The sequence below is a fragment of the Achroia grisella genome, unplaced genomic scaffold, assembly GCF_030625045.1.
Source record: "Achroia grisella isolate CSIRO2021 unplaced genomic scaffold, CSIRO_AGI_Agris_v1 utg504, whole genome shotgun sequence".
NCBI classification, from domain to species: domain Eukaryota; kingdom Metazoa; phylum Arthropoda; class Insecta; order Lepidoptera; family Pyralidae; genus Achroia; species Achroia grisella.
Window position 1 is genome coordinate 829,001 of NW_026712899.1, and position 16,734 is coordinate 845,734.

The window sequence follows — 16,734 nt, forward strand, 5'->3', positions numbered from 1 at the left end:
TATGTATGCTTAAATCTTTAAGACTACGCAACGGATTTTGAAGCGGTTCCTTTTAATAGATAGAGTGATTCAAAAATATTGTATCTTCTTCATTACATAAAATAAAGTCGCTGTCGTTGTCTGTCCGTACGTATGTGTGCTTAAATCTTTGAGACTACGCAACGGATTTTGAAGCGGTTTGGACACCTGAAACACCAGGGGTGTCACGTGTGCGTTGCTGACCTTTAAAAACCTTAATATACCCTTTTGAAAACCCTCATGCTATAGTCTCGTGCGAAAACGTCGGCAGGAAGTTCTAACAAGACAATCTAAGTGTACTCTTCTTAAACCACTCTGTTCGAGACCACTTAGGTTTTGTGTGTGGGAATGAATTCCCTGTCGATGGCGAGCGGTGTGATGGTAAAATGTAGCCATAGGTGGACTTATCTCTGGAAGATATGTCTTCCAGTAAATCCAGAACAGTGGCACACAAGTATTTATATACTCTTTCTGCGGATAAATGAATCATTTTTGATGATAATAAAGGTAAACAAAATTCAAATATTATTATTATTATTATATATTTTTTTTTATCTCAGGACAATTCACACTAGGCCCAAGTTAAAGCTAAAGCTTGTGTTATGGGTACTAGATTACTGATACAAATACATAGATATTTTTTTTTTTCGTAAATACATACATATTATACATAGAAAACACCCGGACCGATACAAACAATCATATTCATGATGTTTGTGCCGTGCGAGGAATCGAACCCGCGACCATGGAACGTAAAGCGGCGTGCTTGACCGCTAGACCACCGAGGTCATCATCGACTACATCGACTACAAATACAAACAAATATCTATTTATCAGCGATAACAAATTTCGATTCCTACCATACCCGTCTGAACTTCAACCGAAACTCTTCCATGGTTGTATACAATAACCGAAAACAGTCGACAACGAAAGTTAACAGTTATCTAAACATTCCCATATAAGAATGTTAATAGTTCTGCCCCCATAAAGCATGGGGGACTTGGCACGCGAGGTGTGCACGCCACTCGCATTCTGCAACGTTTGCTCGTACAGCATAGAAAGTTCATTGTATCGGAACGGTTTCATAGGAATCCTGCAAGTAATTACAATGTTATTAGCGTGTAAGTACTAAGTAGTACACGAGAGGGGGGGGGGGAGTTAGGGGGAGAGGGGGAGAGTTGGAGGGAGGATATAATACCCTCAATACAATTTACACAGCGTCACCAAGTGCTAAGGTAAGCAAAGCAGGTGTTATTGGTACTAGAGTACTGAAATATTACTTAGATTTTTAGTCTAGCACACCGCCTTACTTCCGATGGACGCAGGTTCAATTCCTCGGACGGCCCAAACTTTTGTATTCATAAGTATGATTATTTGTATCGGTCCGGGTGTTTGCTATGTATAATATGTATGTATTTACGACAAAAATATATCTATGTATTCGTATCAGTTATCTAGTACCCAAAACACAAGCTTTAGCTAGCTTAACTTGGGTCTAAATGGCACTGTGTGGATTGCCCTGAGATGATTATTATTCTTTATGTATATATTTTCTATATCTCCCTTTGATGGGGTTATAGACGTCATTGCGTGTGAAAATCATCAAGCAATGACAACCATAAAAAATGGTGATGATGATAATGATGGCGCACATGTTAATTTCAGTTAATAATAATATTATCAACTGAAATTAACATGTGCGCATTATTTCTATGCATACATAATATACATAGAAATAATAAGTACTAGGCATCTGATAGATATAAATAATTTTTTTGTAATATAAATATAATATACATAGAAAACACCTAGAGCGTTACAAACAATACTCATGAGAACAAAATGTTTTTGTCATGTTAGGAATCAAACCCGCGACCATAAGGTATGTATTTACAATATGTATGTATTTACGAAAAAAAATACATATTTCTATGTATTTGTATCAGTTGTCTAGTACCCATAACACAAGCTTTAGCTAGCTTAACTTGGGTCTAGATGGCGCTGTGTGAATTGTCCTGAGATTATTATTATTATTATATTTTTTCTAATAACTAGTTTAATTTAATATTACTAGTGATCACGTAATACTTTCACTGTATATCCTACCTTTCGGAATGTCACCTACAATAGGGTTGTCAAAACCAGCACGTCACGTATGATTTAGTTAAACTAGAATAATATTACAAAGCATCTAATTGGAAATAAGTAATTAAAATTAGTGAGTATGATATCGCAAAAGTTGAAAATATTTTTGCAGTTGTTTGTTATATGTCTAAGTACTAATCTACTAAAGTATTAGAGAATATATATATTATAAATGATAATGGAATAGTGCATCTGTCTGTGCTAACAGTTTACCAGGGTACCAGTGAACTATGTAAAAATAAAGTGACAGCATCGTGATAAATTCACAAGGAATTTATCACAATTGTATCCAGGGGAGGCCGCGTGGAGGTCAACCTCACATGATACAGTGCAAGCAATGGGGTCATTAGTCCACATTACTAACAATCCCCTATTTTCGTATATATAATATATATTTAAAATCAAATTCATGTAGGTCTATTACAGACTCTTATGATATGTCAAATCTACCGTTAGTTCGGAATGATTTGGAGATGAGAAGAACTGACAAGAAACTCAGCTCGTATTCTTTTCAAATAAATGTTGTACATGTTTACAATAATACAGATTCAGTTAAGTCCAAATTTGGGGGAGCAGACTACCAGTATATGCTATTGTAAAAGCAAATAGTCTAATCAGTGTTCGTAACCCGAACAGACCAGTCCCCACAAGCAACAGTCATTCACGAGTATGACGGATGAGCCAGCCATCATTGCACTCAACTATTTTGACCCGGCCCACCACGCCGCCACAAGTTTGAACTGTATAGCGAGCATTACTGTTTCAAGTTACTCCAATACATCATTTATATTATTTACAGCATAAACTGTACCAATCACAATTTTCACTCATTACAATATTTAATTTAGATTATTTAAATTATAACATGTCTTTTTTAAATCTATACATATAAATAAAATTGGAGTGTCTGTTTGTAATATTGAAATAACCGTTTTTTACTACATACATATGAATATAAATACGGGACATATACAAAAATAACATTTTTTACAATTTTTTTCTGTCTCTCAGTTTGTTCCGGCTAATCTCTGAAATGGCTGGACCGATTTTGATGGGACTTTTTTTGGCAGGTAGCTGATGTAATAAGGAGTGACTTAGGCTAATTTTATTTCAGAAAAATTTTCTAATTAACTTTTTTGTTAATATCCACGAGGACGAAATCGCGAGTACAGTTGGTTGATAATAAGTTTGTTTTCGTTGTCAACCCTATCTGCAATACAGGGAGAATTTTCAATTTTAAGAGTTGTCGATGGCATTAAAATAAAATACGGCACGACGTGGTGCCCCCTCACGTAAACTCCATCCATCACTCGTCTGTTCACCCCCTTACTTCAGCACTGTCGACTGCCTCGACGAAAAGTCAGACTATACTGCAGTGCATTTTTGATATTATTACTCGCGAATATGATGAATGATCCGATGAGTTCAATATCAGTCTATAGACGTCTTTATATTAGAATACTAGATGTCCCGGAAAACGATTGCCCTAAAATTAAAAAAAAAAATTAGGGGTGGACTACCCGTAATATAGAGGGATGAAAAATAGATGTTGGCCGATTCTAAGACCTACTCAATACGCTCACAAAATTTCATGAGAATCGGTCAAGCCGTTTCGGAGGAGTATGGGAACAAAACTGTGACACGAGAATTTTATATATAAGATGTTACTACGACTGTACGACGTAATCATTGTTGTTTTTTGTTAATCAATGTTTGTGCCGTGCGAGGAATCGAACCCGCGACCATCGGTCGTAAAGCGGTGTGCTTGACCGCCAGACCATCGAGGTCGTCGAATTGAGCAGATCTAAAAAACTATTATTCTTACTTAATTTTCAGAGCAAGCTGTAATATTTGCAACATAACAAAAATATCATTGCATAACAATACATTGGGGTAACGTCGAGAAATAATACCCAACGTGCAACCAACCTATACATCTCTACACGAAGCACGCGAGACGAATTTTTGAAAAATGTAAAAGGGCCTTTGCTTCGGGGACGTCACGTAAAACTCATCCATCCTGCTTCGACTGCTTCGGGCAGTTTTGGGCACGACGTTGACTTTAAAATAAATGTATTTCTGCTCTTTTTTCAATTACAAAAGCCTTTTGTAACGTTACGTGCTATTTTTTACTTGCGCCTTACTTATAATGGTCGCGGGTTCGAGTCCTTGTACGGCACAAATTTGTATTCATGAGTATGATTGTTTGTATTGGTCTGGCTGTTTTCTATGTATACTATGTATTACTTTACAAAAAAAAAATGTATATAAGTATTTGTATCAATTGTTTAGTATTTAAAACGCAAACTCAGTTTAGCTTGGGACTAGATGGCGCTGTGTGAATTGTTCAGGGTTATCAATATTATTAAAAGAATTAATAAAACAGTACCTCTGTTTTAAGGCAAAGGCAATTCTAAGGCTATTCAAAAGGCTAAGGCATTTATTTTATAAATGTTATTTATTAAAAAATCCACACAGAGCCAACTTCAGCTAGCCAAGTCCAAGTTAAGCTAGCTAAAGCTTGTGTTATGGACACCAGATAACTGATACAAATACATAGATTCATTTTCGTAAATACATGTTATACATATAAAACACCCAGACAAACAATCATACTCATGAACATAAATGTTTGTGTTCGAGGAATCGAACCCGCGACCATCGGAAGTAAAGCGGTATGTTAAACCGCTGGACCACCGAGGTCGTCAAAACTTTGAATCCAACGAAGTCGAATAGTGAAAAATGATTGTTAATTATGGTAATTTGTCAGCAGAACATCAACGAAATGCAGCGGAGGGTCACCCCACCGCGAGAGGCGACGCCGAGAAGATGATGCATCAAGCGGCTTCAGCTCAGCGATACACAAGGCACCGCCACTTCCACCACCAGCTTTACTGCGGAGATTGGGTGTGAAGGAACCCACTGGAGTTGGGAAGGTAAGTCCACTTTTACCTTTCGTTTTGACCTTATGAATTTCTAATTCAATTGTATTGCACTACATAATTATGACCTATATATATACCTCTGCATTGTAAATAAACTGGATTTAAAAAAAAAGTAATTCAATTGAGTTTCTTGCCAGTTCTTCTCAATTGGATCTATATACTGAACTGGACGGTAGGGAAAAAAAAATATAATGTAAAAACTTGACGTTCATAAGCGGCTAAAATGTCCTACATGAATAAATGATTTTTGAATTTGAATTTGATGATGATTGATATTATTTTGTTTAATTCCGCTATAATTAGCATGAGAGATATGAAGTTTATGTACATAAGCTTGGAAGCCTAGCCTTGAACGCAGGTTTAAACACGGCGTCCAAGCTATATCGGAACTCTATTCAACGCCTGATCATGCCTCGTTCAGAATAGAATAGAATAAAATAGAAAATCATTTATTCAAATAAACTTACATTGACGCACTTTTGAATAGTCATAACAATTTTATTTTTAATCTACCGCTCATTCGGAATGCTGTCTCATCACAAGAAGAACGAGCAAGAAACTTGTGTGTTGCTCTTTTAAATAATTTATTCTTAGTTACAATTTAAGTTTAAGTGTGTGAATACAAACCACCGATTAGCACTAATTCAATGAAATAATAATAGGCGGAAGGCGAAACATGTGTCGCAATATGGGTGTAGACTTAAAAACGGTCGGAATTTGATCACCATTAGAAGGTCGTAACGGTAGTCAAGTTTCCACACCGAATATTTGGGGTCTCACACGTGCTAATTGCAGCGGAATTAAACAAAATAATCTAATCCATCGAGTAGTGAAATGGACTTCCGGAAAATAATTCTATTAAATATCAATTGTATCGAATCATTGTATGAAGTAAGTAATTTCCAAATTTGAATTTAACTGAATCTTTATTATTGTAAACATGTACAACATTTATTTGAAAAGAATACGAGCTGAGTTTCTCATCAGTTCTCATCTCGAAATCATTCCGAACTGACGGTAGATTTGACATATCATAAGAGTCTGTAATAGATCTACATGAAGTCAAATTTAAAATGTAAAGATATTGTAAATTTGACTTTGAATTGAAGGAAGTAACGAAGAGTAGTATACTGGTGGACCACAGATACAGTCAAATCATCTGTGATAGATAAGAGATAATGATATAGAAAGAGACATATTATATTTTCCGATATGCTACATAATCATATAACGATAGTATTTTTATCAAAAATATATCAGCACCACTATAAAACCGCCCAGGGTAATATCAAAACGTCTCGTACTGCATCTTCATTAGTTAATAATAACCCTTGATACTGGACAATTCAGACAGTGCTATCTAGTCCCTAGCATAGCAGAGCATATATTATGGGTATTAGACAACTTATTTAGTACTTACATATTTTATTTTGTAAATATATACATAATGTAAATATAGATTTTGTAGATATAGAACACCCACACTGATAGAAACAATCATGCTCATGAATAAAAATTTTCGTACAGTGCGAGGAATAGAACTCGCGACCATCTGCAACTTCATTATTTAATAATAACCCTGCACACTGGACAATTCACACAGCGCTAGCACCTAGCATAACAGAGCTTGAATTATGGAGACAACAGATTTGATACTTAAATATTTGTTTTTGTAGATACATAATATATATAGAAAACACCCACACTAATACCACAGATAATATAATATTACATACTAATACAAACAATCATACTCATGAATAATAATATTTGCAACGTGCGAGGAATCGAACTCGCGACCATCAGAAATAAAGCGGTGAGCTAAACCACTGAACCACCGCGGCCGTCTATATTTATAAAATTCGTAATTCAAAATATCTTTATTCATGTAGGTCTAGTACAGACTCTTATGATATGTCAAATCTACCGTTAGTTCGGAATGATTTCATAATCAATTACGGTATCTATATACTTTATTTATTTATTTATTTAATTTCTGGCTGCTATTGGCCCATAAAATATACCTTAAAGACTAACATACATATGAATGATATTAAAATTAATAGAAAAATAAATATATAAGGTGTATATGATCTTGTTACAATAGAATTGAACATAATTTCACATCACTCGCATACTCACTCGCACACTTACGAAATACATTCAAATTCAAATTCAAATTCAAAAATCATTTATTGATGTAGGACATTTTAGCCGCTCATGAACGTCAAATTTTTACATTATAATTTTATTTTTTCCCTACCGTCCAGTTCGGTATATAGATCCAATTGAGAAGAACTGGCAAGAAACTCAATTGAATTACTTTTTTTTTTTAAAGCCAGTTTATTTACAATGTATTTTTATATAGGTGTCTATGTCTAACATTAAATGAAAATTCAGTGCATGAACAACTATTGCCATGCACACTCGTCATTCAAGTATATTAAGTATATTAGTAAATTGACAAGAAAACTTAAGCTTTAAAATAGCAAAGATTCTTTCAAGTGAGTAAAGCCGGAAAGTCAAGTTAATGAGGGTCCGATAACGATCAGGTAGCCGGTTGGGTCTGTACGAGCTCATTACTGATCATCAGCTGTCTCATTAGATTCTACCAATTAGCGACACGGTAAAACTCTGCCCACATTATACAGGAACATAATGGAATAAGTTAAGAAAGACTTTCATATGTATGGTATATATCCTAAATTTGAATTAAAAATGAATCTGTATTATTGTAAACATGTACATTTATTTGAAAAGAATACGAGCTGAGTTTCTTGTCAGTTCTGCTCATGTCGAAATCATCACGGCTGGAAGGAAATCAGTCATAGTGATTACACTATGACTGATTTCCTCTTATTAATTGTTTAACCAATTGATAGATAAGTTCTTTATTCAACAATTACAAACACATAGCATACATGAGACACATTTTATAAATAGAAATAAAGTATACAAATTAAATAATACAGAAATATAATTTTCAAAATAAAATAAAAATGGAGGTGGCTTTATGTGTCGCAATGATGAAGAGGCAACCAACTCAGCATGAAGCTACAGATAAGTCTGCAGCGCTGATATTCTGTTGGCTCCTATAATTAAATACATACTTACATACATATATACGTGAATGTTTATATATTACACATCGAGCTCTTAAACAATTATACAATTACAAAACATTATACAATATATAAATAGATTAAAAATGATGTGATGTGTTATGTTATACATATATTGTTAACCTATACATACTACGTACATAAATAATAGGTGTTGTTAGCATATATAAGATCGCTGGCTAAACGCGCCGTGAGTCAGACATTATTGTTCCTGTCCAAGCTTACCGACTTCGGTCGTTGAAAAAGATTCCTCAGATAAAGGACCTCCTATTTAAAGTCAGTTGTTCAGATAGTGTTCAGACAATTGGTTGTATACTTAATATTTTTTCTATTTGAATATTTAATTGAATTAGTGCTAATTGGTAGTTTGTATTCACACACTTAAACTTAAAAATGTAAAGTAATAATAAACTTATTTAAAAGAGCAACACGCAAGTTTCTTGCTCGTTATTCTTGTGATGAGACAGCTTACCGAATGAGCGGTAGATTAAAAAAAATATGATGACTATTCAAAAGAGCTTCAATTTAAGTTTGTTTGAATAAATGATTTTCTATTCTATTCTATTCATTCCGAACTGACGGTAGATTTGACATATCATGAGAGTCTGTAATAGACCTATGAATAAAGATATTTGAATTTGAATTTGTGAATTTGCTGGACGATATCCGAGAGCAGTTAGCTGGTGATTTAATTTGTTATTAATCGAGTTGCGGAGAGTCCGACCTGCAAATATAGCATCTAAGTTGGAACTAACTAATCCGTACAGAATATAAACTTCAGAGCCCAAATTCTAATGACTATCAAATCCTAATCTTAATCCAAATCAAATCATAATATCACTACTTAATGGATTTATATTATACTAGCTTTTGCCCGCGGCTTCGCTCGCGTTAATTTATCCCCTTTTTTTTTTTTTTTTAGGTTTTAGATATTTATTCTCATTAAGAATTACAAATAATTCACTTAACATGAGAACTAAAAGCATAAACTTATACAAAATTAAATATTAGTGGAAATACAAAAGAAGGTGTACATATATAATGCGGACGGTGCAGTAACAAAGTCTACGCAGTAACTACCTGCATAAATGATAACATTTATTGGTTGCTTACCGCGCATAGATGGCCTCAGCGGTACTGGGTTCACATGTACACAGATGTATCCCCCCCCTTAGAGGTGGAATTTATCAAAATCCTTTCTTAGGAGATGCCTACGTCATAGTAGCTTTATGTATGCAAAGTCTCAGCCCGATCAGTTTAAAATTGACAAAGTTTCATATAAACTGTCATCCCCTATTTTATCCCTTTGGGGGTAGAATTAATCAAAATACTTTCTTAGCGGATGCCTACGTCATAACATTTACCTGCATGCCAAATTTCAGCCCGATCCGTCCAGTGTGCTGGACTGTGCGTTGATAGATCACTATGTCAGTCACCTTTGAGTTATATATATTTAGATTGTTTAATTTCGCTACAATTAACATGTGATACCACAAATATTCAGTGCGGAAACCTTACTTGAACATTTTTGAGTTCACACATGTAAATTATAACTGAATTAAACAAAATAATAGTGAAATGGACGACCGAAAAGTAACACCCAATTCGATAAAATAAATCATAATATATTTAAACACGTACATAACAATAAAATTATATCCGTCCTATATAAATTTTGCTTTTACAATATCACTATGATTTATTTAATAATAATAATTCGAGGACAATACACACAGCGCCATCTAGACCCAGGTGAAGCTACCTAAAGCTACACAAGCTTTATGGGTACTAGATGACTTATACAAATACATATATTTTTTATGTAAATATATATATATATTATACATAGAATACACCCAAAGTGATATACACATAATACTCATTACTCATTGATGACAATTGTGGAAATGATTTACATACATTGTACTTATCAATTTATTTATTTAAAAACGTAAACAGAAAAGACGAGATCTATAATAGACAAAAAACCGGAAGAATGAAGTTCGATGTGAAAAATCATAGGTAATATAAAAACAGAGAACACATAAAAATTGTTCAGAGTAGGTTACTAATTTTACTTTAAGATCATGAATATAAATATTTGTAACTTCGAGGAATCGAACCCGCGACCATCAGCAATGCGGTGTGCTAAACTGCTAATCCACCTATGCCGTCAATTAGATAATATATATACATTACGTAATAGTTAGTTTTATTTCTATAAAATAAACTTAAGAATACGCAAACTATTAGATAATTGTCCTTTGTTGAACATGTATATAACCCTACAGCGTTGAACATACTATATAGTATATAACTCTTGTTACTGGCAGCTTGTCTACCATTCTTTTTATAATCTTTATATTTATTATATCTGTAGTGTTCACTTATTTGTTATTTATGTCTTCTTGTATGTAAGTTGTTATCGACATAATATCGGCTCGTTAGCCACAGCTCCACGTCTTTGCTCCGCGGCGCTTGCGCAGGGAATCTGTCCCCTCTTGCGCACGGCGGTCCGTGTACGCTCGGCTCGAGACGATAGATAATAAACTGCTGGTGTTTCCACATACACTACAATATCTATTTTATATGTCACTTTTGACGAACTAATATTGTTTTGTTACTTCTCGCTGTGAGCCGAGGAAGAATACACATTTTTACTAGTATTTGGTTTTTATTAAAATAGTAGTTGTGTAACAACCCTACAAATGGGCAAGGGCGGTCGAACAGACCATTCGATCGCAGGACGTGCCCGTCGGACAACCGCTAATGTCATAAGACAGGGACTAACGAGCCGCACTGCGGGAATCACGACTGGAATCCCTAGACACGAACCAGACGCAAGCAGGATATCGACAACGGACACGTACTGAGTTATTCCTTATGTATTCCCGTTATTTCGAATAGTAATGGAAGGGTTGAATATTTTATCAGTATAGACTGGCTGTAATTCTAGAAAAAGAATTTGGAAAGGGTTAATCACGATGAAACTACTGCAATCATCATCATCATCATCATCGCAGCCCGGAAGACGTCCACTACTGCAATAGGCAACTTAAAATATTTACTTATATTTGAGTTATGTTTTGTATTCAGGTTATTTACTTTGAATATAAAATATAATATTTAATCACAAAATATATAAAAAAAAGATAATTTGTATAAATTACTTAATCATTACATAGTATAAAACAAAGTCGCTGTCGCTGTCCGTCTCTATGTATGCTTAAATCTTTAAAACTACGCAACGGTTTTGAAGCGGTTTTTTTAATAGATAGAGTGATTCAAGAAGGTTTATATATATAATATATGTATATCCCGTGCGAAGCCGGGGTGAGTAGCTGATTACATAGTATAAAACAAAGTCGCTGTCGCTGTCTGTCCGTCCCTATGTATACTTAAATCTTTAAAAGTAAGTAACGGATTTTGAAGCGGTTTTTTTTAATACATAGAGTGATTCAAGAGGAAGGTTTATATGTATAATACATGTACACCCGTGCGAAGCCGAGGCGAGTAGCTAGTCACGAATAAAATGTTGAATTATTACTAAATCTTATATCGCGAATATAATAAAGGCGAAAGTTTGTGAGCACGAATAGATGAATGTTTGTTACCCTTTCACGCAAATACTACTCGTCGAATTTTAATGAAACTTCAAAATAATATAGCTTATACTATAATTTAAAGACATATTAAAGAAATTGGGCGAAATATAGATGGTAAGCGTGATGCAAACGAAGTTGCACGGGTCAGCTAGTATAACTATATTTTTATGTATGCACATAGGGACAGACAGCGACAGCGACTTTATTTTATACTACGTAATGATGTGTTACCTCATAACTTCTTTCTACATTGACCGATTGTGATAATTCTTTTTTTATTTTAAAGCTAATGCTATTCCGAACAGTACTACATAAACACTATATTAATTCAGCAATATGATTCTTGGAAGACTAAAATATAAACTTACCTATTAACTTCTTCTGAGTGGCCCACCAGGCAAGAGAAGTAAAAGAATACCTTTGACTCGCTGGGAAGATGATATCAAACGAGTAGCTAGCTCAAACTGGACATTAAAATAAATAGAATAGAATAGAAAATCATTTATTCAAATAAACTTACATTGAAGCACTTTTGAATAGTCATTACATTTTTTTTTTAATCTACCGCTCATTCGGAAAGCTGTCTCATCACAAGAAGTACGAGCAAGAAACTTGCGTGTTGCTCTTTTAAATAATTTTATTATTACTTTACATTTTTAAGTTTAAGTGTGTGAATACAAACCACCAATTAGCACTAATTCATTTAAATACTCAAATAGAAAAAATATTGAATATATGTCTCCTCTTATTAATTGTATAACCAACTGGTTAAACAATTAATAAGAGGAAATCAGTCATAGTGATTAGAGCAGACCAGTCCCTACAAGCAGCACGAGTATGACGGATGAGCCAGCCATCACTGCGCTCGACCATATTATATATATACCCGGCCCACCACGCCTTGAATGGACATTTTAGTGAGCATGACTACTCAAAACACTAGATCACGACAAAGCTACTTACAATTGCCATCTGATAGTTATAGTATTCACATTTTACATAAGAATGCATGCGGCAATCAATACAAAAACCGCTACGCTTTCATATTATTAGTAGCACAAAACAGAGACAAATGGACACCTTTGGAGGAGGCCTTTACCCAAAGTGGGGTTCTTGATAACTAAATATATGTAAATATACAAATACATATTAGTAACAAATAGATAAATAATAATAAATACATATAGTAAATAATAATAATAATAATAATAAAAATACTTGAATAATTATAAATTAACAAATAGTGATTAATATATATTTCTAAGTTACTAACACCATAATTTTGTAATAAGCAAGAAATAAAAAGGCTCTTTTATTTTTATTTTTATTTATTTAGAAGAAGAAGTTAATAATAATCACATTCGCCGATTTTTATAATTCTTTTTTTAAAGTTAGAGCTACTTCTTATGTTACCGAATACATTACAAACTTGGTCAAATGGTACTACAAAAACTCTATATTAATTGAATAATATAACAACTTGAGGACTCTAAAATTAAAGCCATACAAAAGTAAATAACTTATTTAAATAAAAAAATTACTTTTATTTGCTCGTTATGCGGTTAATGATGGACTTTGCAGGTTAATACTTTAACGCTTGTTATTTACGCGTGGTCGCAGTCACGGCGCGCCAGCGGCAGGGTTAATGTGATAAGTGATACGCTAACAAGATGCAGCTGCAGTGAGATAAAATGGACATTAAAATATTTTATCAGCGTAATATAATAATCACGCTTTTTTTTCCATCAAGAGCAAGGTCGTATGTAAATCATGATGATCAGATACGATGACTGTTTATTTTATTTACCCTTCGCATGATATATTCGAGAATTATATTAATACTTATTGAGTGCACAGAATCAGCAGAATTAGCTTTAACATTGCGTTAATCTTCTCATATAACTATACTTCATATATAACTCAAAGGTGACTGACATAGTGATTTATCAACGCACAGCCTAAACCTCTGGACGGATCGGGCTGAAATTTGGCATGCAGGTAGATGTTATGACGTAGGCATCCGCTAAGAAAGGATTTTGATTAATTCTTCCCCCAAGGGCATAAAATAGGGGATGAAACTTTGTATGAAACTTTGTCAATTTTAAACCGATCGGGCTGAGACTTTGCATGCATAAAGCTACTATGACGTAGGCTTCCCCTAAGAAAGGATTTTGCTAAATTCCACTCCTAAGGGATAAATTAAAGCGAGCGAAGCCGAGGGCAAAAACTAGTTGTTGTTATAAAAGAAGTACAAACGAACTGATAACTATACCTGGTTTTTATGTAAACTGTTAAAAAAGCAATCTCCGGCGAGTTAACTGAAAATCACATGGCGCACGGTTCCTAAGTACGTTTGGTACAATACAACGGGAATTTCTAGAAACTTCGCCGCTTTTGTATACAGTCGTAAAAAATTAACAGCCCCCGTATACGTGGTTGAGGACACAATTTGCAATTCAAGGAGCCATCCAGTTGCAGATAAAGTGGAATGGAGGTCGCAAAAACTGCATGCGACGATAAGCAAAGCAACATTTAGGTCTTATGTACTAAGAACCGGCCTTGGTAGTCCAGTGGTTGAGCATACAGCTTCACTTCCGATGGTAGTGGGTTCGACTCCTTGTACGGTACATTTGTATTCATGAGTATGATTGTTTGTATCGGTCTCTGTGTTTTTTTGTATGTATTGATAAAGTGAAATGGTCTTAAACCGGCCTCGGTAGTTCAGCGGTTTAGTATACAGCTTTACTTCGTATAGTAGCGTGTTCGATTCCTCGTCTGGTACACTTGTATACATGAGTATATTGATAAGAGAAATGTAATTATTTACTAAGAACCGGTCTCGATAGTTTAGCGGTTTAGCGTACAGCTTTACTTCGGATAATAGCGTGTTCGATTCCTCGTACGGTACACTTGTATACATAAGTATGATTGTTTGTATAGGTCTTTGTGTTTATATATATTATGTATGTATTAATAAAGTGAAATGGTGGTCTCAAAAACTGTAAGCAACATTTCGGTCTTAGTTACTAAGAACCGGCCTAGTGTAGCGGTTTAGCACGTCACTTTATTTCCATTGGTAGCGGATTCGATACTACGGTATATTTTTATGTATATTATATATGTATTATGAGCTTCCTCCCGCGTACACTTATATTCTATATTGAACTATCTACCTCGATATTCACGAGATGTAGTCTCGCATAAGGTTTTCAAGAATAACATATTAGAGTTTCTTAAAGCAAAATAAAAAAGAAATAGTTATGAAAATACATTATCTTTTTCTATATATATCTTTATTAATAAAAATACGAATATATCCAATAAAAGTTTGAACAACAACGTGACGTTCCCAGGGCGTGCGTCAAAACAATCTCCTGTATTAGGCCTTAATGCTATTGCCTCGGTCCCAGGAGTGCGAGGGACGATATTGTACTCGTGGTTACTATTATTTGGGACTTTATCGACTGGTCAGCTTTATGTATACTTAATTTACTGAATCCTCGGACATGTATGAAACAATATTTCCATTATTCCTAATGGGTTCCATAACATGTCATAAATTCAAAGTCTATTCCTTTATACCTAAGTGGCGAACTGGGTTTCAAACATAAATTCAAATTCAAATTCAAATTCAAATTTCAAAACATCATTTATTCATGTAGGACATTTTAACAGCTTATGAACGTCAAGTTTTTACATTATATTTTTTCCCCCTACCGTCCAGTTCGGTATATAGATCCAATTTAGAAGAACTGGCAAGAAACTCAATTGAATTACTTTTTTTTGTAAAAGCCAGTTTATATACAATGTATAGGTATTTATATAGGTGTCTATGTCTAACATTAAATGAAAATCCCGTGCATGAACAACTATTGCCATGCACGCTCGTCATTCAAGTAATCTTTTAGTGAGTAATAGGCTTTGCTCAGTAAATATGATTTAACAGATGTTTTTAATGTATTTAAGGGTAAATCCAATATATCCTTTGTTCCAATTTTCCTTTTTTCTTATTGTAAATTTTTATACCTAGATAATCTTTATTCAAATAAACTTAATATAAGCACTTTTGAATAGTCACATTTTTTTTAATTCTACCACTCATTCGGAACGCAGACTCATCACAGGAAGAATGAGCAAGAAACTTGTGTGTCGCTGTCATACCATTCTAAGTCATATAAATAATAAATAAATAATCCTGGACAATTAACACAGCATCATGTCAATAAGCTCTGCTTGTGTTATAGGTAGTAGACAACTGATATAAAAACTTAAAAATTTTTTTTGGTAATTAGATAAGTAATATACATAGAAAACACTCAGACCAATACAAACAATCATACTCATGAATATAATTGTTTGTACCGTGCGAATCGAACCCGCGAACATAGGACGTAAAGCGGTGTGCTAAACCGCTAGACTATCGAGGTCATCATTTTTTTCTTTTCAATATCTTATTAATGTTATAAACGCGAAAGTTTGTGAATATGAATGGATGTTTGTTACTCTTTCACGCAAAAACTACTGAACGGATTTTAATGAAACTTTACAGTAATATAGCTTATATTTCAGAATAACACATAGGCTATAAATTTTACGCGGCTGAAACCGCACGCACAGCTAGACTAATCCAAAATATTAATCCTAACATTTTTCTAAAAAAAAACAAATGTTTGCAATTAGAACCGATGTTCCTTAAACTTTCCAGTTTAATACGCATTATTAATATATTTTGATTCAATTTGTATTAATTCACACATTCAATATAAAAATGTAAAGTTACAATAATTATTTAAAACACAAAGTTAAATAACGCACGTAAATTGCTCGTTCTTGCGATGAAACAGTTTTCCGAAAGAGCGGTGAATTAAAAAAATAATTACGACTGTTCAAAGATACTTA

At 33.9% G+C, this 16,734-nt stretch overlaps 1 protein-coding gene across 1 annotated transcript in view; it reads left to right on the forward strand.

Moving 5' to 3' along the window:
* LOC131846200 (kinesin-like protein CG14535) overlaps positions 1-16,734 on the forward strand; it is a 520,617-nt gene that overhangs the window by 438,113 nt on the left and 65,770 nt on the right. Inside the window, exon 5 of the mRNA XM_059195447.1 lies at positions 4,937-5,099. Within this exon, the coding sequence (XP_059051430.1) occupies positions 4,937-5,099 (163 nt within the window). The remainder of the gene's footprint in view (positions 1-4,936; positions 5,100-16,734) is intronic.